The sequence below is a fragment of the Hyaena hyaena genome, unplaced genomic scaffold, assembly GCF_003009895.1.
Source record: "Hyaena hyaena isolate Hyena2069 unplaced genomic scaffold, ASM300989v1 scaffold_2287, whole genome shotgun sequence".
NCBI classification, from domain to species: Eukaryota; Metazoa; Chordata; class Mammalia; order Carnivora; family Hyaenidae; genus Hyaena; species Hyaena hyaena.
In genome coordinates this window covers 22,344-49,477 of record NW_024082920.1, presented here as the reverse complement: position 1 = coordinate 49,477, position 27,134 = coordinate 22,344, and the positions used below count along the sequence as shown (strand labels likewise).

Genomic DNA, 27,134 nt, shown 5'->3' with positions numbered 1-27,134 from the left:
CAGGGCCGGGCAGGGCAGGGCCAGGCTGGGTAGGGCATGAGGCCACGATGAGATGCTAGGGATTCTTCTGCCACGCTCTGCTGTCAGGTCCTCACTTTGTCATTTCCTTTCCACATCCCTGGGAGGTCAGGGTTGTCGTCCTTACTTTACAGGGTAAGAAACAAGACGCAGAGAAGTCCAAAGTCAAACAGCTTCTTAGTGAAGGAGGCAGAACTCAAACCTGGTGGCTGCTTATCTCCAAATCCTACACAGTTTCTGTTACACCCCTTGTACTGGGTTGGATAGAGTCCCCCACTCCCACCCCCCAAAGTCATGCTCTTCCTAGAACCTCAAAATGTGACCTATTTAGAAACAAAGGCTTTGCAGATGTAGATCGTTAAGATTAGGTCATAGTGGAGCAGGGTGGGCCCGAGATCCAATGTGGCTGGATTTATAAGAAAAGGAGACGCACAGAGTGAAGAATGTCGCGTGAAGATGTGGAGAGGAGACAGGGAACGACACCACATGGAGAAGGAGGCAGAGACTGGAGCGATGTGTCTATAACACCAGGCTTGGTGGCAATGACCAGAAGCTGCAATTGGCGAGGAAGGTCTTCCGCTAGAGCTTGGCCCTGCCGGCACCTTGATTTCAGACTCCAAGCCTCCAGAAACTTAAGACAATATTCCTGTTGTTTTAAGCCACTTTGGTGCTTTGTTGCAGCAGCCCCAGCAAATGAATACGCGTCCCTCCTGTCGTGCATGAAGAGGAGAGATGGACAGGCCTCTTGGATCTCAGAGGTGTGTTTGTGCTGAAATTTAGAATATTAGGGTAAACCCAGGTGGGGAAAAGGATGGGCGGAACGTACATGTGGGTCTGACGTATGAACAAGTGGACAAGTGATGGTCAAAGGTCTTGCTCTAGATTTTTCTAGATAATGCCTGTCAGGTGCTCTGCAGGGCTGCCCGTAAGTGCTCCACAAAACCTAACGGGGATAGGGGCACCTGGGTGGCTCAGTCGGTTGATCATCCGACTTCAGCTCAGGTCATGATCTCACAGTTTGGTTTGTGGGTTCGAGCCCCACGTCGGGCTCTGTGCTGACAGCTAGCTCAGAGACTGGAGCCTGTTTCAGATTCTCTCTGACCCTCCCCTGCTCATGCTGCCTCTCTCTCTCTCTCAGAAATAAATAAAACATTTAAAAAATTAAAAAAACAAACCCAAAAAACCTAATGGGGATAAAAATATAAGATCTAATGGGATGGTGTGCAGAATGGGCTTGGCTTGGAAAAGCAGCGTGCTTCAGCACTAATCCTCTGCCCTGGTGATGTGGTGCAGCCCCCGGCCCCAGAGAACCCAAGGTCCTTGGGCGCCCAGCAGTCACTGATCTAAGCTGCTTCCCCAAAGCCAGCAGAACTCTCTCTGCCCCAAGTGGAGGCAGCTAAAGGAGGCGTGGGTGTTGTCATGAGGGCCCTCCCCCGCTGCACTGTCCCCCTCGGCCACACAGCCTCAGCTCGGCCCCACCCCTTCCCTGACACTGTCCCTGGGCCAGGCCTGAGCCTGCCCTGGAGGCTCTCCCAGCTGTCCTGATGTCCCCTCTGGCTTCTGCAGATGCTCCCCTTTTCCACCCCTGGAGGCCTCGTCTGGGCACTAGCCCCTCCCCTCCAGAGGCGTCCCCAGACATCACTCCTGTGCTATTCCTTTTTCCTGACAACTGTGGATCAAATGTCAACCGAGCGTGCTCAGCACCAGACGGTGGGGGCAGGGGGCTGGTTCTTGGTAACTGTGTGGTTTAGGGGAGGGTCCTCTTGAGCCCCCCATGAATGGCTGGCCTTGGTCTGGCTCTGTTCCCAGAGCACTGTGCCGCCCTGAGCAAGCCTCTTCCTCCTTAAACCTTGGTTTGTCTGAGTGGCGGAAAGGGGGCAGTGCTCTCTGCCTTCACCTGCTGGTAGGAGAGTCAGGGGACACGGGCACCACCCTCCGGGGGCTAAGAGAATGCTGGGCAAGCGGCGGTAGAGTCCCCTGAGAGCTAACGTCCTTCTAGGTGAACTCTGGAAGGGGATTCTTGGGGGTGCAGAGTAGCTACGCCCATCAAACCTCAGAGAAGCCCCTCCTCCTGTCCTCACTTGCCCCGAGTGAGCCGGGACAGCTGGCACCAGGCACCGGGGAAGCGGGCTCTGGCGGGCCCTGACAGCTCAGCAGTGGCAGTGCGGAGGTGGCCGTGGCCACAGTGACAGGGGCTATTCTGAGAGTTGGGAAGGGCTGGGGAGCTGAGCCTGGAGGAGGGGAAGCAGCCCAGGAGAAGACAGTCCTGTGAGGACAGGGGAGCATCCCTGTGGCCCGGGGAGGGGGTGTCTGCCAACGGCCAGGCCCCTGTTCATAGAAGGGAGTGCTGTATACTGTGTAGTGGTCACTGGGAGGGGACGGACCACTGAGGTGACGAGGCATGCGCTAGGATTCTTGGGTGTACGGGTACAAGTTTTGTGATCCAAGTACGAGTCGAATGGAGTAAAGTACGTGAGCAAGTGAGTGTGCGTGCACTGGACTGCAAGCGGGTTCAAGTGTACAGGAAGGTGTAAGCGGGTTCAAGTGTACAGGAAGGTGTGAGCAGAAACGAATGTGCCTGTGTGTGGAAGGAGGAAGAATGCAGGGGTCAGCAAGTGGGGGCTTGTTTGTGAGCAGGAATGAATGTGGGAGTCGTAAGAAGGGTAAAGGAGAGAGCACGTGTCGGGGAGGGGCGGGGAGTGTGAGAGAGCTGGGGTCAAGGGAACCCTCAGGAGGGTGTGGTTTGGAGACACGAGTGAAGGGACTTTTGCAGGTTTGTGTGTGAGTGAGCCGGTGTGTGTTAGTGGATGCGACTGGGTGCGTGGTGAGAGCAGGGGGGGCGGTGCGAACTTGGACAAGGAAGGAGGGAAGATATGGACAAGGAGCAACAGCAAGGGTAATAAAAAGAGCTGGCATTTACTGAGCACTTACTCTGAGCCTGGCGCTGACCTTTATGATCTTATTGAACTCTTTGCATAGCCTATGAAGTTAGTGTGGTGATGGTATTCATTTATGGGTCAGGAAATAGTGGCTTTGAGCAGTTAAGTAATTTGTCCATACTCTTAATCACTGTTATACCGCCTCATAATGAATGTGTGAGCAGGGGCCAAGTTGTGAGTAAAGAATGAGTGTCTGTGTTTGTGGTAGGTGTGAGTTTGAGTGTGTGTGTGTGTGTGTGTGTGTCCCATGTGTGGGAGGCTGAGTGTGCCAGATGTGGGTGCCACAGGAGAGGCCCGGCAGCAGCCGTGGACACTGGGCAGGGCAGGGGCCCGAGCAGAGCCTGAGTCAGTCCCCAGGGCATCTCTGCCAATCTGACTTCCCGGCCCGGCAGTGGCAGCCTGTGCCAGGGCCCCCAGCTAAGAGATCCTCTCAGCTCTGGTATGGCCCCCAGCAGGCCCCTCACACAGCGGGCTGGGCCACGTCTGGAGACTGGCAGGAGGCCTGTGTGGCCTCCAGGATACCTGAGGGTCTCTCCTAGTATGGGCTCCCTAGGCAGGCAGGGCATACGAGAAGTGTGGGAGGGGGTCCAGCAGTGATTTCAGGCCCCTTGTGGCTCTAAACAGAACCACCTGGAGGGTGTGTGTACGCATGCCGAGTGGGGGCAGCCGGAGTGATTCCCATGCCCACCCCCGCCTTGGGGATGTGAGTCAGGCAGATGCCATGCCAGGCATTTGCAAGCTGGGCCTACTTCCACCCTGGGGGGCGAGGAGGGGCTCCCTCCAGCCCTGCCCCACCCCCACCCTCACCCTTGGCCCAACTTCTCAGGACCCAAGCTGGAAGGGAAGGAATTTTTGAGAGCCAGCTGTATCCCGTGGCCTGGGCCCAGCCCCCCACTGCCCAGAGAACTTGGTAAGCTGCAGTCTCCAGCCAGCCTCTCCAGCCTCTCCAGCTGCAGAGCCATCCTGGCTGGAGAGCCTGGGCTTCTGGTTCTGGCCATTCCATCTGGGCAAGTGACCTCCCCACTCGAGGTCTCAGTATCCTGACTGGCAAAGGAGAAATACTGTATTAAAGGGACAGAAGGTGTTGCTGGCAGAGCAGCAAGGGGCGGGGGCAGGCAAGTAACAAAGATGGTGGCAGGAGCTGGGGTTAGACAAGGTGTCAGGATGAACCGACACTTGAGCTGAGCCTGGAGGAATGGGAGAATCTCCAATGAGTTTCCTGAGGAGGGGAAAGGGGCTCCAGACAGAGGGGATACCCTGAGCAAAGGCTGGCAGGTGCTGTGGTGGACCCTGCAGGATGAGGTTATGGACTCCTTCTCCTTCCTGAGGCCACATAATGATCTGATCAACATCTGACTCCTCCACTAGCCTCTGCAGTAGGTACCTCATTTGTCTCTGTCACCTGCCACTGTTGTTGGTGCGGCCCCAACAGTGTCTGGTGCCTTAAAGGTGCTCCATAACTATTAGTTAAATAAATGAGAAGCTTCTCCCCAAACAAGATGAACTTGGGGGCAAGTCCTTGTTCAACAGCCCCTGCAAAAGTCTCCCAGAGGCTATAAAACAGTGGTTTGCAAAATGTGGTCCCGGGTGCATCACCTGGGAACTTGTTAGAAATGCAAAGTCTCAAGCTCCAATCCAAACTTACTGGGCTGGGACCCAGCAATGTTTTAAGAAGCTCTCCAGGTTGATTCTGTTACATGTTAAACTTTGAGAACCGAAGCTCTAAAACTAGGTCCGCAGGTCCCCTAAGAGCCCCTGAAGAACCCATTTGCAGATGGAGAAGTTACAACTGCGGCCAAGCCTGGCCCCAAACTCAGATTTTCTTGATCCCCTCCCTTTCCCCAGCTCAGTCAGGGCACAAAGGAGAGCTCCATCATTTGCCCAATCAGGTTTCGAAGATGGGAAACCCGGGGGGGGGGGGGGGATGGGCGGTGCGTATCTGGAAACAGGGGGCGGGGCATCCCCTTGGGAGTAGAAGGCGGGGCCAAGGATTCTGAGCCCCGCCCCATCCCCGTTGCCCCGGGAAACCCCGGGTTGTAACAATAACCCGCTGACGCGCTTCTGGGAGGGATCCTGCCGAGTCCGTGGGTGGGACAGCTTGTCTGCGGACCAATGAGAGAGCTCGTGACCCGCCCCCGCGCCCCCCTCCCTCAGCGCCGAGCAGGGGGCGGGGTCGCTCCCGCCGCTCCTCCCCTGCTCCGTAGGCGGCGCTGTTGCGTGCGGGGGCCGCGGCGGGGTCGCCGGGAGCCGGGAGCCCCGCGCCTCAACCCCCAGCCCACGGGCGGGACTCGGGAAGGCCGAGGATTCCGTGGCCGCGGGCAGGCACGCCCCGCCCTCTCCCGCGCCGGGCCCGCCCCCTCCCGTCCCCCGCCCATCCCGAGGTGCAGCCGGCGCTGAGCGCGGCAGGCGCGGGAGCTGGCGCTGGAGCCGGAGCGGCGGCGGCGGCGGCGGCGGCATTCACGGGGCGGCGGCATTCACGGGGCGGCGGCGGCGGCGGCGGCGCGGGCTCCGGCATGGTGCAATCCGGCCTCGTCCCGGGAGAGCGGGGCCCGCGTGCGGGGCCGGCGCCGGGGGAGCGGCGGCAGCGACGGTGGCGGTGGTGGCTGCAGGCGCAAGCAGGCGGCAGGTGCTAGAAGCGGGGCTGGGCGAGGTGTGTGCCCGCTGGGCTCCGGGGCCGCCGCTCCCTCGCTGCCCCCATCTTTCCCTCCCTTCGGGATTCCCAGCGTGTCCAGCCCCCTGTCGCCGCGCCCCAGCCCATGGCGCCCCGTGGTTGAGCCGGCGCCGCCAGGGACCCCTCCCGCGGGCCTCCCCGGGGCGCGCAGATCCCAGAGCCTCCCGCCCACCCTCCGCGGAGTCTCCCTCCCTTCCTCGCCCGAGCCGGGCGGGACCATGGCTGCTAAGCTGCGAGCGCATCAGGTGGACGTGGACCCGGACTTCGCGCCGCAGAGCCGGCCGCGCTCGTGTACCTGGCCCCTGCCGCAGCCCGACTTGGCCGGCGACGAGGACGGAGCGCTGGGTTCAGGGGTGGCCGAGGGCGCCGAGGACTGCGGGCCGGAGCGCCGGGCTACGGCCCCGGCGATGGCCCCAGCGCCGCCGCTGGGCGCGGAGGTCGGACCGCTGCGGAAAGCGAAGAGCTCCCGGCGGAACGCGTGGGGGAACCTGTCCTACGCCGACCTCATCACCAAAGCCATCGAGAGCGCCCCGGACAAGCGACTCACGCTCTCGCAGATCTACGACTGGATGGTCCGTTACGTGCCCTACTTCAAGGATAAAGGCGACAGCAACAGCTCGGCCGGCTGGAAGGTGGGAGCGTCCGGCTGGGGAGGGTGGCTGGGGTCGCCGGCTGGGGCTTCCAGGCGCCGCTAGGTGCGTCAGGGTTCCCAGCGAGCCGGCGGGAGGGAGGCCCTGGGGCACCCCTAGGGGTCACGGAGTGTGTGCCCAGGGAGTGGGGCTGGCCGGCAGACAGGCGGGGGCGTGCTGGGAGCAGCTGTGTGCGTGCTCCGGATGCAGGGTGGGAGGTCTGGTGAGGTGACAAGGGACTGCTACTTTGAAGCACCCCCGAGGGACACCCCCACCCCGTCCTTGGCGGCATAGCAGAAGAACCCATTTCCAGGCCTCGGGTCTTAGGGGGCCCCTTCTTAACCCCCACGAGTTTGCTTTGTGTGTTACTCTTGTTTTGCCCTCTCCACCAGGGCGCCTTAAAGAGGCACCTCTCCACCTCTCCTTAAAGAGCTGGAATAATTGTTTGGGGCCAGCCCCTGCTTCCCCCCCAAATCTTTCCCACTATCCTCCCTGGAGCTGGCTCCAGGGTAAGGAGTGCCACCTTGAGCCCACAGTTCTTCCTGTGGCGCCAGGAGTTCACCCTAGGGCACCAGCCAGCCTGGGGTGGGGAGCTGGTCAGGTGAACTGGGATCTGAGCTCTCTGTGGGGCAACTGCTGCACCCCCTAGCCTGGGTCAGCATGGTGATGACCTCTGCTGGTGTGAGGGCAGGGTATTGAGGACTGGGGACCTGTGCCTGCCCACCCCAGGCTGTCTTACACTCTCCTGGCTTTCCCAGCCGGGATGGATTTGGAGGGGAGGGGAGGGGAGGGAAAGGGCAGGGTCACCCCAGGAAGGCCTCAGTGCCATCCAGTGGAAAGGGGGGAGCCATCTTGGGAGAGGACAGGGGCTTGACTGGATTGTGGCCTCCAGACCCTCCTCTGGCCATCTTGTCGGGCAATGGGGAGGCTGTGGGGGCCGTGACTAGGGCAGCTGAGCTGTCAGGCTCCCTGTGGGAGAGGGGTCTCTGCAAGGGGGGACTTGCCTAGATGGAGGGGAGGGAGCTGTGCCTAGTGGTGCCTGCAGACAGGGTCAGGGGAAGGAGGTGTGCCAGAGGAGGAGGGGAGGCCTGTGGGTATGGACACCTCTGGTTGCCCAGGGGCTGCATTGTAGGGGCCACAGTGCTCTGACCTGGGGGCCCATGACTCTCAGGCTTCGTGCGGGCCGCTTCTCTGTCTCTCTCTGGCCACTATGGGGTAAGAGGCACAGGTTGGAGGCACACACGTGAGTCTCCCTCCACGTCCTCTCCAGTCCCCCTGGGCTCAGCCGCCACCAGAACGCTTATTCCTCCTAAGTGGGCATTGCTCTTGGGCTTTGTGGCTTTGCTCCCACCTCCCTTCCTGTCCCCCCAAGCACTGTCCCGTCTTTCACTTCTCCATGTAGATAGACTGTCCTCAAGAGCTCAGAGTTCAGATGCCTCTTCCAGGAAGCCTTCCCTGCCAGTTTTTTAGCTAGTTAAGGACTCCCTCTTCTCTGGCCCTCTCCCTGCCTGTCACAGGGCTCAGTCTTTTGTGTCTTGCTCCATTTCCCCTCCCCACACCCCCTTTAGAAGACAGTGGCAGTGTGGGAGCAATCTCTGTGCCCACAACAGCCAGCCTAGAGCCTGGCACTGAGGAGCCGTCAGTGCTTATGGTGAGAGTGTGAGGAAACAGGTGGCTGGTGCAGAGGATGCTGAGGCTGGAGAGTGTACTATGGGCCAGAGTAAGCTCCGAGGGCTTCTTGTAGGAGGTGGAACTCCATTTGAGCTTGAGGGATGAGGGATGGTGGGGAACACTGGCAAGAGAGGACATGGGGCTTGATGGTGGGGGGGAGCTGCAGTTCCTGGAGGGTCTCGGGGCCAAGCCCCATGCCAGGCACCTCCGGGCGTCATGTCCGGTGTCTCTTTCAATGCCCTCAGCAGTCCCTGAGGTGGGTTTTACTGTCACCATTTACAGAGCTGGGCACTGAGGCGCAGAGTGGAGGAGTGAACTGCCCAAGGTCACACAGTCGGTAGATGGGAAAAGCTGGACTCCAGTCCAGGTGTGTCTCCCTCCGAGGCCCCACAGAGCCTCCGGAACAGTGTCCTGCTGGTGCGGGAGGGGGACCTGGATGGCTTTAGAATAGGGGCAGGTCTGCGTCCTAGAATGTGGCTGGGAACGTGCTCGGAGATAATGTAGTGCCATGAGTTCATTTCTCAGGTGGAGTAACTGAGACCCCGGAAGGGGATGGAACTCCTTAGGTCACTGGTGAGTGGCAGGCCCTGGATGAAGGCCCAGGGGTCCTGCCTACCCATTGGAAGTGGGCTCCACTGCACCGCGCTGCTGGGGACGCACTGGTTCTCCCTGAACCTGGCTCAGGAAGGAAGGAGCCCTGGCAGGCTGGCCCTGAGCTGGAGCATGGGAGAGGGAGCCTGAGGCTGCCTTGCGCTTCTGACCCAGGCCCTGGCCGTGACCACTTGGGCGCTGGATGAGGGTTCTTCACGGGGGGCTTCAGTGGCCCATCTCATTTCCTCAGTGGCTGCCCTCATTCTTCCCCCCCCATCCCTTTCCTCCTCTCTTTCCTGCTCCCCACTCCACCCCATTCCCATTCAGTCCCTCCAGGGATCTGGTGGAAGAAGACTCCCCAGCTCCTGGAGTGGGGGTGGGGGGGCTGTGGTACACCTCAGGGGCCAGGGCTGGGGCCCATTTTTCCTTCCTCTCTCCCCTCCCCCACACAAGTGTTGCACCTGAATCCCTGGGGCGGACCACAGCATCCCTGGGAGGCCTCCCCTCCACCCCCCCCCCACCCCCCCGGCATGCTGTGTTAGATGGAGAATGGGGGACCAAAGGGGAAGGCATTGGGCCTGCCTTCAGGATGCATCAGGGCTGCACACCCAGGCTGTGTGTCTTATAGGCAGGGAGGGGGTTGGGGGCAGGGGTGCGGGATCGGGCAGGTTAGATCCCCTGGGAGCCCCGGCCAACCCTCACAGAGAAGGTGGCACTGATCTGGGCTGTCTTCACTGGGGGACAGAATTTGGGAGAACGTCTCTCAAGGGATGTTGACTGCAGTGGCAAAGGCAGGGAGGTAGAACTGTTGTGGATGGCGGGGCGGGCCAGGCCGGAACCAGCGGCTCCTAGGGATGGCTGGGAGGTGGCACGGGAAAGGTGGAGGGGGGTCAGATCAGGAAGGGCCCATGTGCTTGGCCTTTGCCCCTTGGCCCCACCCCTGATGTGGGGAGGTTGTCAAAGGTGCTGAGGCTAGGAACAGGAGGAGGCAAGGTCAGCAGCAGGTGCACTGCCCCCAGCAGGCTGAAGGCTGCAGAGAGGCTTGGCGTGGTGCTAGATGCTCCACCCAAGAGGCTGATCGTGTTTCCCTCAGGGCGGAGGGTCTCCAGGCCCTGGATGCGGGCTTGGACAGGAGGTCCTCCTCCCTCTGCAGGGTCCTGGAAGTGTGTTTGTCAGACAACCACATAGAGCCTCCCGGTTCTTCCCAGATGCTCCAGCCTGGGGCAGGACTCCTCCAGGAAGCCTTCCAGGCTGGTCTGGGTCCTGGTGCTCCTTCCATGTAGTGGCCCCTGGAGTTGTTCTTCCTGCTTTTGTGTTTCCTGGCTGCCAGCTCCCCAGGGAGCTCCCAGGCCAGGCCTGGGCACCTCCCATTCCAGTCCCCAGGCTTGCTGGGGGAGGAGCATAGCGGATGGGGACTTCCCTTTTCCCTCAGGGCCTGGAGCTGCCCTGTGGTTGGGGGATGGGGTCTTGAGGGCTCCTGCTACCCCCATCTGGCCCAGGCTGGCCAGTAAGTCTTAGGTGGAGTGGAAGGAGGGACTGATGGAGAGAGGGGAGAGGGGTCCTGTTACAGCCTGGCTCAGCAGTAGTTGTGAGCGCAGAGGGCTCCCACTCCACTCCTCCCTTCTGCTTGCTCCAGCAGGGCTCCCTCCTCCTTCTTTGTCCTCTGGGGATCCCCAGCCCCAAGGGCTGGTGGGGGTGCGGGAGGAGGCGGTGTGAGCCCCGGTTGGGGGGTGTCCTCACCCCCCGCACTGCACGAGCTGGGGGCTGGCAGCTGCCCGCCTCCTGGGCACGAGCCCGTGCCAGCCGCTCCTGGCACAGTTGCTGGCACGCCCGGCAGACTCCCACGGCCACCTGCTCACACCCACCCACGAGCGCTGGCGCGCTGCGGGCCCTTCCGGCTTCTCGGGCCTCCCGGCGCCCCTCCCCCGCCGCCCTGCTCCGGAGCCCCCACCCCAGTCCCCTGCTCCCCCGCCCCCAACCCCCTCACTCCCCGCCAGCCCCTGGGCCCGGCCCCCTCCCTGCGCAACTTGGGGAGCTCCGAGTCTGGGTCGCAGGGAGGCCCCCGGGGATGCTGCGGGGAGAAGGGGGGACGGGGAGACAGACAGACGGACAGACAGGGTGAGGGCCCCGCCTGCCACCTGGCGCCGCTCCAGCGGGACGATGGCGGGCAGCGCCGTGCCAGGCGGTAATTGCAGACAGACTAATTTAAAGAGATGAGACGGTTATTTTTAACTCGTGTTAAGGTAATGAACGGCGCGGGGGGTTTGCGGGTTCGAAAGTTCAGCGCCCCCCAACCCCCACTTTCTGCGGGTTGAGCCCCCCCCCACACCCTGAGGACGCCAGCTTGGGGACTGACTGGAGTTGGGGGCCTCTGCCAGAGACGGGGAGGACTGAGAGGGCCGGGAAAGAGGCGCCCCCTAGTCCAGCGCAGATCCATTCACATTCTGGCCACCATGTTCCCAGGGGTACTAGCATCCGTGTCTCCCAGGTGCAGAAATGGCTTGCCCTGGGGTCACATCCCTAGGAAGTGTCCCGCCTGGGAACTGAACCCCTTTCTGACCCCAAAACTCAGGTTTTTTCTGTGTCACTGGGGCTGGAGGAGAGGGCTTGTGTTTGGATTTTGAAAGGGTGCAGGCTTGCTCCTGGCAATCCACAGTCATGTCTTTGAGTGACAGCTGGTGGTGGCCACAGCACAGGGTCCTGCGGGTTGTGGAAACCTCCTCTGCCTGGGCCCTCTGAGGAGTGGGGTGGGTGGTCATGAGCTAGGTGTGGATATGAGCTTCTGGGACAGGGCGTACTGGCAATAGCCAGGGGAGCCCCTGCTCTCCTCACTGTCTCCCTTACCTGTGGGAGACTCACCCGCAGTCCCTCCCTACTTGCAGCCTATGAGCTTGCCTCCCAGCTTGGGGGTGGGTACCAGGGAAATAGGTTACCCATGGAGGGGCCCTCCTTCCACCTCCACATCAGACTTCAGGTCTCTAGTGGGGAGTCACGGAACCCAACACTACTTTTCCAAGCCTCCTTCCCCAGCTCCGTCCCCCTCTCACACACCCCTAGCGCCTGAGTGGCCCCCCTCTGGGGACTGTCCGATCTAGTGCAAGACAGGTCTTAAAGTTGTTAGCATTTCCTTCCTTCTCCCTGGCAGTGGGCCAACTCCTCGGTGCATCACTTCTGTCCTGGTGTATTAGTTCAGCTGCTTGAGGTCAGCTGGAGCCACTGAGGGGTGGACAGAGTACGCACAGGGCACCCGGAAAGGCACGTGGTCCAGTGTGTATGAGCTGGAGCAGCGCTCTTCCCCATTCTGATCCTTGGTGTCCAAAGGGCCTTAACTGACTCCCTGGTTCTTTCAGGCTGCGACTCACACATTCAGGTTCTAGGAGCCATGAGGGGTTAGTTGGGACCCAGGGCATAAAGTACTGATAGGATTTCCACGCAGGTGCAAGCATATGATTGATTACAGGTGTGGATGGACTTGAACTTGGGATTCCTGCTTGGGCATGGATGCCTACCCTGCCCCTGGCGGTTCCCAGGTGGTGAACATTGGGCACAATGAAGGGAGTGCTCATGGCAAGTCTCAGCGGGCCCCCAGAGCAGGCAGATGGGGGGTGGTGCAGGGTGTTGGATGGGCACTAGCTAAGGCTCTGGGGCCTGGGTAGGGCGCTCAGGGGGACAGCTGGATCTGGAGCGCCCCCCTTCCTCCTGGCACCCTGGTTACCATGGAAACCAACTCCTGTTTGGGAGGGTTTGGCTGTTTGCTGTCTCTCCCCACCCCCCAACCCATATGTGGATGTGGGAGGGGGGCCAGGTGGCGTGTGGAGGAGGGGCCTCCCACACCCTCCCCCTGGGGCCTCCCTCTTTGCAGAGAAACCTTTCTGGTCTCTAAAGAGGGGTGCCTCTGGTGGGAAGGGGAACAGAAATTAATATCTGGGTGCTAGGCAGTTGGCCACTTCCCATACATTCTCTTTTTATATCCTCTCTAGACCCTGCCAGATATGCATTAATAGCCCCATTTTGCAGTTGAGAAAATGGAGGCCAAGAAAGGTGATGTCCCTTGGCCAGGGCGGCATAGCTGGGACGAGGATTTAGACACAGACCGGTCCGTACCATGTTTCCCCCACCCCACCCCGGGTGCTATGCAGCCTCAGCTCCACACAGCCTAGCCCTCCTGTGCCCCAAGGCTCACTCATGCTCCAGTACCCTCTGGGGGTCCTCAGTTCCCAGGGGAGCCAACCAAGCTCAAACTGCTCTGTTTGGACCCCTGGGCCCTCAGCTGGCCTTGGCCAACCCTGCCCTCACTCCCGCTTTCCCTGCTGCCTGTGATCTCAGGACGTCTTTGCATTGCCAGCTTCACACCTCATGCCTGCTGCCCTTGTCAAACTGCTCATCGAGGCAGCTACTGACTCATGGACTGATCCTGTGTGACACCCTTCAGAAACTAGGCCGGGTGCTTGGGTGGATTGACTACAGACCCACCCCACAGGTGATTCAGGACCCCACCGCATCTCTCTGCGAATTTTAAATCCTTCATTGTTGGCAAACCTGATTGATGATCAGAGTCACCTAGAAGCCTTTAAATAAATAATACAGGTTTCTAGTTGTAGTTCAGTGGCTCTGATTTTAACAGGTCTGCCTAGTGATGGACCAGATTCTGAGCCGGTGCCTTAGATGGTCATGTTCCAGGCTCCTGTTTGTACCTCCCTTCTGCTCCCAATGTAGACCAGCTTCTTCTCCAAGCAGGCTGCCTAGGTGAAGCCCCCTCCTCTCCTCACTGCTTTGGTTCCTCCAGAGAATTGAAGGCCACCCAGTCAGGTCCAAGGCCTGATTCCACAGCCCCAATACCTTCACTGTCACTTAGGAATCGCACTGTATAGAGCATAGCTGGAGAGGATGGAACTAGAAGCCCCGGGAAATACCCTGGGCCACTGCGAAACTGTGGCTGCAGGAGGGAGGATGCGTGTTGGTGTAAATACTCAGCAAGTTTCTGGAACTGGACCAGTGAGGAGCTGAAAGCCACAGCCCCCATCCTCTGATAGCTCCCTATGTGTACCCTTCCTACAGGGTCCAGTCCAGGAGCCTTAGCATGACACTAAAGGCCTCGCCCCCTTGTCCCAGTCAATCTCACCAGCCACATCACTCAGACCTCCCATCTTCTGACCCTCGAATTAGCCACACCGAACTAGTCTAGCCCGAGATCCAGCTGCCACGTGCCATTATACGTGCTTTGGTCTAATTCTCACAGCACCCTGTGAAGCCGGTCCTGTGACTTTCCCTGTTTTGCAGAGGAGGAAACTAAGTCTGGAGAAAGAAAGTGGCTTTCACTGTATTCTGCTGTAAGTGACAGAAATGAAACTCTCCGGAAGTTGATTGACAACTTTCTCCATTCACTTTAGTTACAGGTGTAAGCCACCCACGGACAGTGCTGCTCAGAGGTCAGGGGCTCCCTGACCTGGAGTGGCCCACAGGTCAAACTGGGGAGACAGGATGGGGATTCCTAAATTTGATTCCGGGTAAAGTTTTTTGGGGGTCACGAGGGAAGGCCAAATAATGAGCTCTGGGCATTTGGAGGTGGGGTCGGGGAGCCAGACAAAGGAGGTCAGACCTTCCTTGAGGAGCCTCGTGGGGTCTGGTTCTGTTGGTCAGAGCGCAGCAGGACTCAAAGCTAGGGAAGCAAGTGGGGGTAGCCTTGAATATCAAGCTAGGGAACTGGCACTCCATGTTGGGGAATGAATTAGGTAGAAAGATCATTCAGGGATGGTGCAGACAGCGGGAAAGACTGGCTTGGGCACCCAGTGTGGGCCTGGTCTTGGGGTCCAGGGGAAAAGATGAGCCTGAGAGGGTAGAGCCCCAAAGAGTCCAAGAAGCAGGACTGAAGCCCCATAAGGATCCTAGAAGTGAGACAGGGTGGTGTGCCTAGGAGGCAGCCGGCAGGAACAGAACCTAGCCCTGGGTGGCCTTCACTGAGCCTCAGTTTTCTCCTCTACTAACTGGGATAGCGTCAGGACTTCTGCCCAGGCAGACATCATTACTGCTATACATTGCTCTGCGAGAGGAAAGGAATCCCTTCCCCACTGCTGTGCAGGTCGAGGGTCCCGGGCCCTGATCCTTGAGAGTCACTGACTTGTGCTACTGTATGTGTGTGGTGAGGGCCAGTGGTCCTTCCTCTGATGCCTCCCTTTCTATCCCGGAGGTTCGGCTCTTCAGGATGTCCAAGCTTCAGCCCGCCCCTAGCTTGACCCACTGCTTTCTCGCCTGCAGAGCTTTTCTCAAGGCTTGGGCGGGAAGCAGGCAGGTTTTAGGCTCTGTATTTTTCACAGATGAAGGCAGTGGTTTGTTCAAGGTCACCCTTGCACCCAGGGCTGCCTGCCCCTGGATGTGGGCTTCACTTTGCCCACCAGGAGGCTGTGTGACCTTGGGCATGGCCCTTCCCTCTCTGGCTCTGCGTCCTATCCAGAGATCCGAATTCCCCTCCCCCAGCACTCTGGGATGCCTTGTTGCCTCCTCTACCCTCTCTGTCCCCTCCCCCTGTCCTCTGCTGGCCTTGCCTTCTCTGTAACCTGAGCTGGGGCTGTGGGGGAAGGGGGCTTGCCCTCTGCCAGAGGCACCTGCCAGCTGAGCAGATGTGAGGGGATGGAGGCCCCCTCCCCCCAGGGGATCTCAGGCTCTTAGCCCAGCTAGGCTGGGGCCTCGGCCTGCAGCGCTCAGCACAGCCAGCCCTGGCCTCTGGCCTCTACACCCAGAGCTTACCCTGAGCAGTTGTTCATTTTTCAGCTGACATTCATGCTCCAACATGTCCCGCAAAAACCTTTCAGTATCCAGAAGACAGATGGCAGATGAGGGCTGGTGCCCCGGTCTGGGTGGGCTGCCTTGGGCTCCTGGAGCCCCTTGGCATGGGGACAGAGGGCCAAGGGCGGCCCCTGGGGGAGAGGCCAGTGTCTGTGCGGGTGGCCGTGCCCCTGGGAGAGCAGATGGTTCTCTTGGCCCTGCGCCCACTCTTCCTCTTTCCCCCCCAGGAGCCAGCCTACAGGGCTGGGGCACAGCTGCCGGCCCTCCCCAGAGCTGGGCCCAGGGCAGGGCTGGGTGAGGTCACCGCAGCTGCTCCCAGGGCCTGGGGCAGGGCTGTAGGGAGGTGCTGCCTGCAGAGGGGACAGGGCTCAGACAAGAGAGATAGGGGGAGGCCTGAATGTCTTGGCATCTAGGGATCCCCGTTAATCTTGGCTGAGGGAGGCAGGAGTCTGCAGAGGAGGTAATGAGCCTGTGTGGACAGCAGCCCCTGCCCTCCCGCTTCTGTCCCAGGCCCATCTGGGAGCTTCTGTCTGGCCTGGGCACCTCCTTAGAGGTGGGAGGAAGAGCACGGGCCCTGGGTGTGAATTCCTGCACCACCGCTTGTACCATGTGACCTTGGGCAGCTCCATGTGTCTCTCCGAGCCTCGGTTTCTCATCTGTCAAATAGGTACGCTAAACCAACTCAGAGGATTGTTAAAACGCCAATACGATTTTAAGGGTTGTGGCAGCACCGTGCAGAGCACACGGCGAACATTCAGTAAATTGTGGTTTCTTTCCTCCCTGGCTTTGCTGAACTGTCCCGAAGGTCCCAGAAGTGCTGAGGAAAAGCAGGGAGGTGGCAGAGGCAGCTGGAGCCGGAGGGGGAAGGCAGGGGTGAGGAGGAGGAGGCAAGGCCTGGAGCTCTGGCCTGAGGTTTGGCTGAGAAGAAACAGCACTGAATTGCCAGGTCTGAGTGGTTCACAGCCGCCGAGCGCTCCGTCCTGTGTGTTGACTGACTGTGAGCCAAGGGTTGCTCCACAGAGTTCAAGTAGCAAGGCCAGCTCACACACGGTTATACTCCGGTTTGTAGTTATGTTTCTGCAGTAGCACGGAGGTAGGAGCGGCTGCCTCTGGGATGTGCGGAGGGAGCTAGAAGGATGTCACAGAGCTCGCCTTGAGGGAGCAGCAGGGACCAGTTAAGCAGAGAAAGGAGGAGGGGCAAAGGGACCAGGAGTGTGCAAAGGCATGGTAGCTTAAGATACCCAGGGGGGCTGAAGGGAACGCGGGCGATGAGGCCAGAGAGCCTTGGGGGAGGCCTCTTGTATGTCAGTCTGGGGTGGGACCCAAGCCCACAGGTGAGGAGGAGCCACGGGCTTCTGAGTAGAGGCGGACTTCACCTTCCAGTGCTGACTTGCTTGTGCCCAGGCTTGGGGTATGGGCTCTGCCATCTCTGGGGTAGGTGTCGGGGATGCCAGAGCCTTCGACCTCAGGCCTTGCTTCGGACATTTGCATTTTGTGCCCCCTGGCTGCCCACTTCTGTTCCACCGCTGTCCCCACCATTGACACCTGTGGTCCCAATACCCCCACTTGCCCTTCTGTTCCTCCTCCATTGCAGACCCTGCTACCAAGGATTTGCACACGGCCTCAGGCTTCTCCAAGCCACCCTCTTCAGCCTAGAGGCCTGCCTTGCCTAAGCATCCCAGCTTTAGCCCAGGTGGCAGAGCAAGTGACCCTCAGAGAGACTGTGGCTCTGAGATAGACGTGTGTTGCTGGCCAGCCTGGGGCCCCAGAGTGGGGTGTGGGCTAAAGGTTGGGACAGGGGCTGCTCCTCGGGCTCTGAGCCAGGGAGAGGATGAGATCCTCGACAGGTAGGTTCTCATCCAGGTCCCAACCCTCCCTGTGAATATCAGGATTGTTACCCTCTTTGGTAGGGGAGGCCCAAGGTCACATGAATGAAGTTGGGACTCGCACTCCACTCTCCACCTTTCTTCATGCAGGAAGGAGGGGAGGGCAAGTGTGAGTCATGGAGGGGCTCAGAGAACCCACACAGCCCCAGAGGTGGTCTCTGCCCAGGGGGGCACTCAGGGGAGGAGCTGGATCTGGATCATCATCACCGCTGGGTGGGCAAGGTCAGCTTCCTGAGAGAGGGGCCAAGCTAAACCTCGGACAGTGATGAATCCTGGAGAGATGTCCAGACCTGGCTTTGGGACTGGATGGATGGACACAACACTTAGGAATAAACCCGGGAGGGTCCTGGAATTCCCCAGGTGTCAGGAAGGCCAGGACGTGGCATAGGACTTGTGGTGGGTGGGGGACACAAGACTTGGGTTCCCTGTGTCTGACGAAAGCCAGGAAGCTTGGGCTTGAGACCCAAGGCAGGGATGGCCCTTGGGGTGGGCAGCAGGACAGTGTCCCCGCCACATGGGGGAGGGCGTGGGAAGAGTCCTGGCTTTGGAACCCAACAGCCTGAGACCCAGACCTGGCTCTATACCTTCGCAGCTTTGTGGCCTCAGGAGTCATTTAACCCTTAACCCTCCTGAGCGCAGGTTCCCCCCTCACCCCCCGCCTTTGTAACATAGCGGTACCTATGGGCAGAATGGTTCTCAGGATTGAAAGATAAATGTATCTAAGAACGTAGCCTGGGTCTGGCACGTGGTAGGTGATGCCCTTCTCCTGCCTGGGTATTTGAAGCTAGAGCTGGCTTGCACTGGCTTGTGACAGCCGGTCCTGCACACTTTTCCCAGTTCTATACTCAGTGACGTCGTGCTGGCATCTTAAAATTGGCTGCGACGGGAGTATCCATGCCGCAGAAATCAGCAAAAGCTACAAATCGGGTGGGATCTTTTCCCTACTAGAAAGCTGGAGGAAGTCAGTCCTGTGGGCCCTTTTTAGCCCTAGAGGGGACAGAATGGAAAGTGGCTGGGCAGAGCAACCTAGAACTCAAAGCTCTGTGGGGCCAGTGCAGATGGGACAGTCATAGCACCCAGCAGCTCTCTGTAGGCAGGGGCCAGGGACGGCGAGAACGCCCCTCTTTCACATTCTCCGCCCACGGCCCCCACCCTGGGGCTCTGACGGGCTCTGGCTTGGAGGAGGAACAGTGGTTGGGGGTGAGCTATCAGAGAATGGAGCTGTACTGGGAGGAGAAATGAGGTTGGAGTGGAAGATAAACGAGGTTGTACTGTCAGGGAATGAGATGGTACTTGGAGGCAAGGTGAGGCTGCATTATTAGATAAATGAGGTTGTACTGTCAGGGGATGAAGAGTACTTGTAGGAGAGACGACGTCCTGCTGGGCCAGTCGGGCTGCACCGGCGGAGAACACAGCCCACCCCAGGCAGAGGGGAGACTCCGACTTGGAGGATAAATGAGGGTGTCCTGCTGGATAAATGAGGGGGCCCGTCAGGTGAATGGAGTGCTGTTAGCAAATGAGGTTGTGCTTGCTGGATAAATGGGACTGGTGTGCTGGATAAATGGGGCTGTGCTGTCGGATGAATGCATTACTGCTCGTGGGCGAAGGGTGTCCTGGGAATAGATGAGGGTGTCCCGCTGGACAGATGAGCTGCCACCACCAAATGGATCAGACCCTGTCCACAAGGGAGGCGCCGTCAGCCAGGACAAGGCTGTTCTCTTCTCACTGGAGTGTCTCCTGGCCCAGGTGGGACAGGCTGCCGCAAACCTTGGCTGAAGCAAGCCCTAGATTACTCAGGTCTGTCTGGGCGGAGCGGGGTGGGGGTTGGGGTGGGCGGCTGCACCTGTGAGGCCTTCTTCATCTCTCTCGGAATCCCTTATCCTTCTCTGCAGTTTCTTCTGGATCATACTGTTCCTGACCTGCTCCACCCTGTGGTTGTCTCTTATTCTAACTAGGCTCCCTTCTTGAGGCCCAGGTTGGGGAAGCCCCTACCACATGCCAGCTACTCAGCCCGGTTTCCTTTCATTCTTCCTGCAACAGTATTACCCGCCCCCCTCCCCCCTTTACTAATCTGTCTCTCATTCATTCAACAAACATTTATGAAATGCCTAGTATGTGTCAAACATGTGGGATACAGTAAAAAAATGGACAGAAATCCCTCGCGAAACTTATATTCTAAAGTGAGGGGAACCAGACCATAAATAATAAGTACAGGGGCTCCTGCGTGGCTCAGTCGGTTAAGTGTCTGACTCTTGATCTCAGCTCGGGTCATGATCTCACAGTTTGTGAGTTCGAGCCCTCCTTCAGGCTGTGTGCTGACAGTGCAGAGCTTACTTGGGATTCTCTCTCTCCCTCTGCATCTCTCTCTCTCTCAAAAGAAGTAAAAAAAAATAAAAAAATAATAAGTACTGAGTATAAATTATATATATATAATTGATATACTGATTTATTAATATATATATATATAAGCTATTCATTTAGAAAGTGATCATTGCTTAGAAATTAGAGCAGGTAAGGGGGCCAAGAAATGGCGAGGAAGAGGAACAAATGGTAAGAGTGGTCAGGATGGGCCTCACTGCAAAAGATTACATCTGAACACAGACTCGAAAGAGATGCAAGATTGACGTGGGTACCTGGGTGAACAGTTTCCCCCTGAGACAGAGGCCCCAGGGTGGGATGGTGCCTGGCGGTTCAAGGAACAGGAGGGAGGGACCAAGCAGGACAGTGTTACCGGAGGAGGCTGAGAGGTCACGGAAGGTCTTGGCAAGGTCAAGGTGGGTTATGGCAAGGCCTTTGTTCTTTACTCTGAGATGGAGGGGGCATCAGAGGGTTCTGGGTGGGACTGGACGTGATCCACGTTACATAAGGGGTGACTGTGACTGCTGGGTGGTGGAGGGCTTCAGGGAAGAAGGATGCAAGCAGGTTGCTATTTGAGGAAGTCGAGGTCCCAAGCACCTTGCCCCAGAGTTGCACTGCCCATGGGTGTTGGAGCCTAGACTGGAATCCAGATCCCACACCAGAGCCAATGTACTGTACCCTGTATCAGCCTCCTCTCCCAGGTGGGTGAAACCTCAGGGGAACAGCCACCCTAACCCGGGCTCTGAGGGTGAGTGGGGTGAGTGTGGATGTAACCCACCCTCCCTTCCCTCTGCCCCGTGATGGCCTCCCTCCCGAATCTGCGAGGTCTTCCCCTGCTGTGAACCTGCCCCAGGCCTGCATGGAGGTGTGGGAGGTGGGAGGCCCCAGAAGCCAGCCCTAGCTCTGGGCACAGGGGAGCCCGGGCATGCCGGGGCTGTGGCTGTGGTGGCGGGTTGCTAGGCGACTCCAGGAGGGAGCCCTGGTTACTGCTGCCTGGCAGAGGCATCTCCCTCCTCTGCCGCCCTCACCTCCTCCGTGGCCTCTGGCCTCCCAGGAGGCCTTGTGGGTGAGCTGTGATCGGCGCTTTGCCCCTGGATCTTGGCCGGGAGCTCTGATTGGTACCAGGTGGCTGGGCCCCTGTGAGCCAGACAGGGCTTCAGGGCCTGGACTTCCTCAGGGGCCACCGCCCTGGTGCGCACCTGGTACCTAGCTCCACAGTCAGAGGGCTAGTCCTTGCCCAGCTCTGGGCCATCTCCCTGGGCGACCTTGAGCAAGGTACGGCAGCCCTCTAGACCTCAACTGCCCCATCTGGCCTGCAGAATCCCTTCCGCAGGGGCCTGGCTTTCAGGGAGAGAGAGGGCCAGAGATGCTGAGCCGGCCTGGCTCCAGGCACCCTGCCCCACCCTCTGATGGCTTCCGTGTGTAACACTCACTTTTGCATTAGATTCCATGTACCAACAGAGTTCCACTACTTAAAAAAAGAAAAAAAAAGTTTGACAACCTCTGTACTGGATGATTTCAAGAACTTTCAGTGTCGACAATTGACATATCTCATTGGTGTCCAGGTGGGGCAACGTCCCTGAGAGAAGGACAGGCTTGCCCAGGCAATGCTTGGTAGGGTGGGAAGGGCACTGAGCTGGGTGCCAGGAGGCCTGTGCTCGAATCCCCGCTCTGCTTCCAGGTCCTGGGCACCCTTGGGCAGGTCCTTTCTTCTCTCTGGGTTGGGCCAGCAGCAGTTTCAGGCTGGGGCTCAAGCCCCCAGGGGTATCTGGCCAGGCACGGAACAGAGTGGGGAAGGGAGCATAGCTTCCTAGGCCCAGAGCATAAGCTCTTGGTACAAATAATCTAAAACATGATTTTTTTTTTTAACATTTATTTATGTTCGAGAGACCGAGCATGAGCTGGGGAGGGGCAGAGAGAGAGAATCTGCAGAGAGAGCCTGCAGAATCTGAGGCAGGCTCCAGGCTCTGAGCTGTCAGCACAGAGCCTGATGCAGGGCTCAAACCCGCAAACCGTGAGATCATGACCTAAGGTCAAGTTGGATACTCAACCGACTGAGCCACCCAGATGCCCCTAAAACATGGTTTTTATATTCACGAAACTTAGATGCATTATGAAGTACAATGCAAAATTCTCCTGAATGCTAAAAATGAAGCACAAGACTTAATAGGAAATTTTGACCTTGCGATGTGCCCCCCAGTCTTCCTGCTGCCAGCTTCTAGGGATAGTTTACATGGAAAGTTTGAGAAGCACTGAAGTACTGGCTTCCTAAGATTTTTTGGAAATTCCCTGACTCGTTTTTGTCTCCCATGGTGGAATGTGATGTCTTTTAGTCTTGAGGTGAAACTAACCTGAAATCAACACCCGACTCTGCCATTGGAACTGTGTCACTGGCAGCTTCCTTAACCTCTCTAAGCCTTACTTTCCTCATCTTGAGATAGGGATTGCAATCCGGACTTGGCTGGAGTTTGATAGAATATGTGAGATAAAATACTTATAACACCCAGGGCTGAACAAGCAGGTACGGAGTAGTGCCAGCACTTGGCAGTGTCCTTCCTTCTGCCCCGCCCCCAGCACTCAGAACCAGGCTGGCACATAGTGACATTGTTCGTTGATTAAGGGCTGAGTCGCCTGACCAACCTCCAGCTGGAGAGTCTAGGAGGTGGAATCTCTGGTAAGCCAGACAGTCCCATGGGGGAGACCTGAGGCCCCCCGAGACCTCTGAACACAGGTGTGGGGGAGGGGCTAGGGAGCCAGGTGTAAGGGCCCGAGTGGGAAGGGGGTATCTACTTAAGGGAGCACCGTTCCCTGGGGGTCTAGCTCCCCTCTTCTCAGGGTCCCAGGAGAAGCCAGGCAGGGCAATGCTGGGAGTGGCCTTGGAGCTGTCACGTGCCAAGACCAGAAAGTGCCAGTGATAGAGAACTCAAGGGGTGGGGGTAAGGGGTGCGAGGAGTAGGGCTTGAAGGGTCAGGTTAGTTCCTAGGACTGGGGTGGTAGTGGAAGCATACCCTGGGTAACAGGAAGGACCCCGCCTTCTGGAGACTGGTGGGAAGGAGTCAGGAGGGAGGGCCCTCACCTGTCAGTGGTTAAGGGGCTGGACGGACAAATGAATTATGTTTAGGTCCTTGAACTGGCTAGATCTGCAGTAGTACCTGCCATTGCTGCCTGCGGGATCCTGGGCGAATTACATCATGCCTCTGGGCCTCTGTTCCCTGGTGCAGCGAGATGGGGTAATGCCAGCTTTGCAGACTTGGTGCCTAGCACAGTTATGCTCAGGACAGGATATTAAGGACGTAGAGACAGAGCAGGTCTGTTGGGGGATCTAAAAGTGTGGTCCTCCGGCCAGAGTAAGGGCTTTAACCAACGTTTATGAGCACCTGGTGCATTCACCGAACTGTATCCACACACATGACCTCAGGTAGTGATTTTAACACCTTTCCGTGGTGATTACTGAATGATACCCATTTTTGTTGGAGTAGTTCACTGAGGCCCTGAGGCTCATAGAGATGGAGTCAATAGCCCATGGTCATAGAGCCAAGCATCTTGCCCAGCCCTTCTGACAGCCAAGCCTGCACTGTTTCCACAGCAGTGCCTGAGTCCGGAGGTCAAGGCCACCAGGTGGTAGGCCCCCAGGCTCAGCATAAGTTCTACCCCTTTAGGTGCCTCTGAGGAGCCAGGTCGTTGGAGCTGTGGCCCTCTCCCCGCCCCCCTCCTTTGCAAAAGCAGGCCATGACATTGGGAGCACTAGAGCCTGGCACAGCAGAAATTTAGAAGAGTGTGTGCAGGGGTGACAGAGGTGGAGCCCAGGGAGGTATCTGAAAGGGCTGTGTAGCCTTGGACAAGCCATTTCACCTCTCTGAGACTTGGGCTTCTTGTTGTAAATAGGGACTCTGCACCCCAATTGGTGGGGACTCTGTGAAGCTGCCACCAGAAAGGGGCTTTGGGGACAGAGCTACCCTGCTTCAGGTGGTCAGGAAGGGGGGGCAGGCTGGAGGGCTGGGCTGGCCTGAAGGTGGGCACTGTGTAGAGGTGGGGTCTGAGGTCCCCAGGCTGATGGATGTGCTCTGAGGGGCTTGCTGGGATCCAAGACTTCTAGAGTTCACAGGAGCTCACAAGAATTGGGGGAAATTCTAGAAGAGTTTCGGGCCTCTACCCACCTTAGGGACCCCCCAGCCTATTCTGCTTTCCCTGGCCAGGCCCTCCCAGCAAAGGGTTAACAGTGTTCTCTACCTGCAGTTGCATTTTAAAGACACGAAATTAAAGCAGGTAATTTATTCTCCCCACACACGAAAGAGCAATTAGTTCTAAACAGGGCTTAATCAGTCACCGCGAGATTGATTTCTGGAGCCCTGGGTTTTCGGGCTCCTGGCGCCATGCCAGGCTGGAGAGGGAGGGGGCAGACAAATGAGCCGCGGAGGCATGAGCCCTTACATAATCTGCTGGGGGGCCCTGGCAGCCTGGCTAGCCCCAGGCGGGGCTTGGCTGAGCCAGGGAGAGGGGGCTCTGCTTCAGCAACTTAAGAGTAGCCCTCAGGGTTTGGCCAGGCCTTTGGGGGAAAGGCTCCAAAGCTCCAGCCCCACCCTCCGGGAAGTGGAAGGGGGGGCGGTGCGGGAGAGGGAAGAGTGGTGTGGTCCTGGGATAGAAAAGGTGGTATTCCTGCCCAACCTTGTACTTACACTTGTTCTCCCCACCCCCACCCCATTCACCCTTCATTTCTGTTTCCTCCCATTGACCCTTCTGGCCCTTCTCTCTTCTCTCACTTTTCTGTTTTCTCCCCCTCCTCTTTCCGTCACTTCCTCCTCTTTTCCCATGGTCTCCTTGCATCCCACTCCCCCACCCATGTCCTTGTGTCTGGCCACAGAACTCCATCCGGCACAACCTGTCGCTGCACACCCGTTTCATCCGCGTGCAGAACGAGGGCACGGGTAAGAGCTCATGGTGGATGCTGAACCCTGAGGGCGGAAAGACAGGCAAGACCCCGCGGCGGAGGGCCGTGTCCATGGACAACGGGGCCAAGTTCCTGCGCATTAAAGGCAAGGCGAGCAAGAAGAAGCAGCTGCAGGCACCTGAGCGAAGCCCGGATGACAGTCCCCCAGGCGCGCCAGTCCCGGGGCCCGTGCCTGCCGCTGCCAAGTGGGCCACCAGCCCGGCCTCGCACGCCAGCGATGACTACGAGGCGTGGGCCGACTTCCGTGGCGGCGGGAGACCCCTGCTCGGGGAGGCGGCCGAATTGGAGGACGACGAGGCCCTGGAGGCCCTGGCGCCGTCGTCCCCGCTCATGTACCCGAGCCCGGCAAGCGCGCTATCGCCCGCGCTAGGTGCGCGCTGCCCCGGGGAGCTGCCCCGCCTGGCCGAGCTGGGGGGCCCGCTGGGCCTGCACGGGGGCGGCGCGGGGATGCCCGAGGCCCTGCTGGACGGCGCGCAGGACGCGTACGGGCCACGGGCCCGGGCAGGGACGCCCGCTTACTTTAGCGGCTGCAAGAGCGGCGCCTACGGCGGGGGCGGGGGCTTCGGGCCCCCCGCGCTGGGCGCGCTGCGCCGCCTGCCCATGCAGACCATCCAGGAGAACAAGCAGGCCAGCTTCGCGCCGGCCGCTGCGCCCTTCCGCCCGGGGGCGCTGCCCGCGCTGCTGCCGCCGCCGCCCGCGCCCCGGCCCGGCCCGGTGCTGGGCGCGCCCGGGGAGCTGGCGCTGGCGGGAGCGGCCGCCGCCTACCCTGGCAAGGGCGCGGCCCCGTACGCGCCGCCGGTGCCCTCGCGCAGTGCCTTAGCCCACCCCATCAGCCTTATGACACTGCCCGGCGAGGCGGGCGCCGCAGGCCTGGCGCCGCCCAGCCACGCGGCCGCCTTCGGGGCCCCGCCCGGGGGCCTCCTGCTGGACGCGCTGCCGGGTCCGTACGCGGCCGCTGCTGCCGGGCCTCTGGGGACCGCGCCCGACCGCTTCCCGGCCGACCTGGACCTCGACATGTTCAGCGGGAGCCTCGAGTGCGACGTCGAGTCCATCATCCTCAACGACTTCATGGACAGCGACGAAATGGACTTCAACTTCGACTCGGCCCTGCCTCCGCCGCCGCCTGGCCTGGCCGGGGCCCCGCCCCCCAACCAGAGCTGGGTTCCGGGCTGAGGGCCGCCTCCCTCGCCCCCGGGTGCCCCACCCCGCCCCCAAGGGGCTGCTGTCTTCCCGTCCTGATCCCCTGGGCCCCATCCCCGATTCCAGCTCCACACGTGGGATCCGGGAGGCAGCCCCAGGCCTGCTAGGGAAGTCCCCCCGAAGTTGACCCCCCGGGGGAAGCGGTAGGGAGGGGCTGGGGCACCTGCCAGTCCTGCCCAAACTCCTGAGACCTGCTCCTGCTCCTTCGCCCCCCCTGGGGCGGGAAGCCTGGGCGGAGCGGAATTTCGGGCTGGGTGGGAGTGGGGATGAGCCAGGTGGCCGGCTCTGGTCGGCGATGCCAACCGGGAGATGTGGCACGGGGCCAGGGGCGGCTCCGAATCTTCGTTTCATTTGTGGGGGCCCTCGCCGCGACGGATAGCCCACCCCAAACTCCGATCTGATTCCCAACTGACACCTTCCCGCTGGTCTTAGGCCCCCCCCCCCCCAGCCAGGGACCTCCTCCCGAAAACACTCACACCTACCTATTGGCTGTTCACCCCGAGCTGTTTTCCTTCAGCCTTCGACCACCCTTAGAGCCTCCACACCCCTGGTTCAGCCCCTCCCTCCTATCTTTACAGGCCCTAACTTCTCCTCTCAGGTTGGAGTCAAACCCCCCACCCCTTTCCACCCCCATGCCCCCAATACTGGTCTCAGCCTCTCCAGCAGGCCTCAGCTCCGAATCCACCCCCAAACTGACACCTCCCCGCCCCCCCCCCCCCCCCCACCCCTTTCTCCGTTCCAGTCCTGCCTCCTCTCCCGTATTTATAAGTGTCCGGTCGGGGCGGGCTGTGGGCGCGGCGTCCCCGGCGCATATCGTAGGCAGTGTACCGTGGCCGTGCCGTCAGCGTGTGCGTGTGCGTGTGTGCCGTGTCGAGGCCGTGTAGAGTGCATTGTACAGCATATTTTCATGAATAAAATTGTTTTAAATATTTCCCGCGCCTTGGGCTAGCCGGGGTGGTAGTGGCGAAGGAGGATACTTGGCAGGAATCGTTAGGGGGCGGGTCTCTGTGCCTGAGCTCCCATCCTGGTTTTGTGTCTCAGTATATGTCAGACTTCACTGATGCCTGTCTGCTCTACACACATTGGTTAAGCGCCTACTGAGTTCTGGACGCTGGTGATGTGCCTGTGTGGAGCGCTGCACCTGTTTGTGTGAACGTACGCATGCAGGAAGTTTCTGGTTTGGGGAAATTCTGTCCTGAATACATAAGCGTCAAAGGTTGGAAGAAAAAGCAGAGATATTCATGGAGAACCTGTTAGTGTCAGGTCCCGCATTCGGCGTGATTTTTGTTCCCATTGTACAGATGAGAAAAAAGGATCGATCAGAAGAGGGAAAATGGTTGGGGAAGGCAGGGTGGGATAACGGAACGGACGTCTTTGAAGGCACACAGACTTCTCGTCGAATCCATTCCCTGCCATTTGCCAGCTCTGTGACAATGAGCA

The 27,134-nt window shown here is 59.3% G+C and overlaps 1 protein-coding gene across 1 annotated transcript; it reads left to right on the top strand.

Moving 5' to 3' along the window:
- Positions 1-5,846: 5,846 nt before the first annotated feature.
- Positions 5,847-26,336, top strand: FOXO6 (forkhead box O6). Its single transcript, XM_039225530.1, has 2 exons — positions 5,847-6,260; positions 24,408-26,336. Exons 1-2 carry the CDS (start codon positions 5,847-5,849, stop codon positions 25,665-25,667), a joined length of 1,674 nt encoding a protein of 557 aa, XP_039081461.1. The 3' UTR covers positions 25,668-26,336.
- The last annotated feature ends 798 nt before the right edge of the window (positions 26,337-27,134 follow it).

What these genes read in the sequence shown, in the direction of transcription:
- FOXO6 (XM_039225530.1), top strand. Translation starts at nt 5,847, where the DNA reads ATGGCTGCTAAGCTGCGAGCGCATCAGGTGGACGTGGACCCGGACTTC. An exon ending in ACAGCTCGGCCGGCTGGAAG is followed by an intron (nt 6,261 to 24,407) that starts GTGGGAGCGTCC and finishes GTCTGGCCACAG; the next exon opens with AACTCCATCCGGCACAACCT.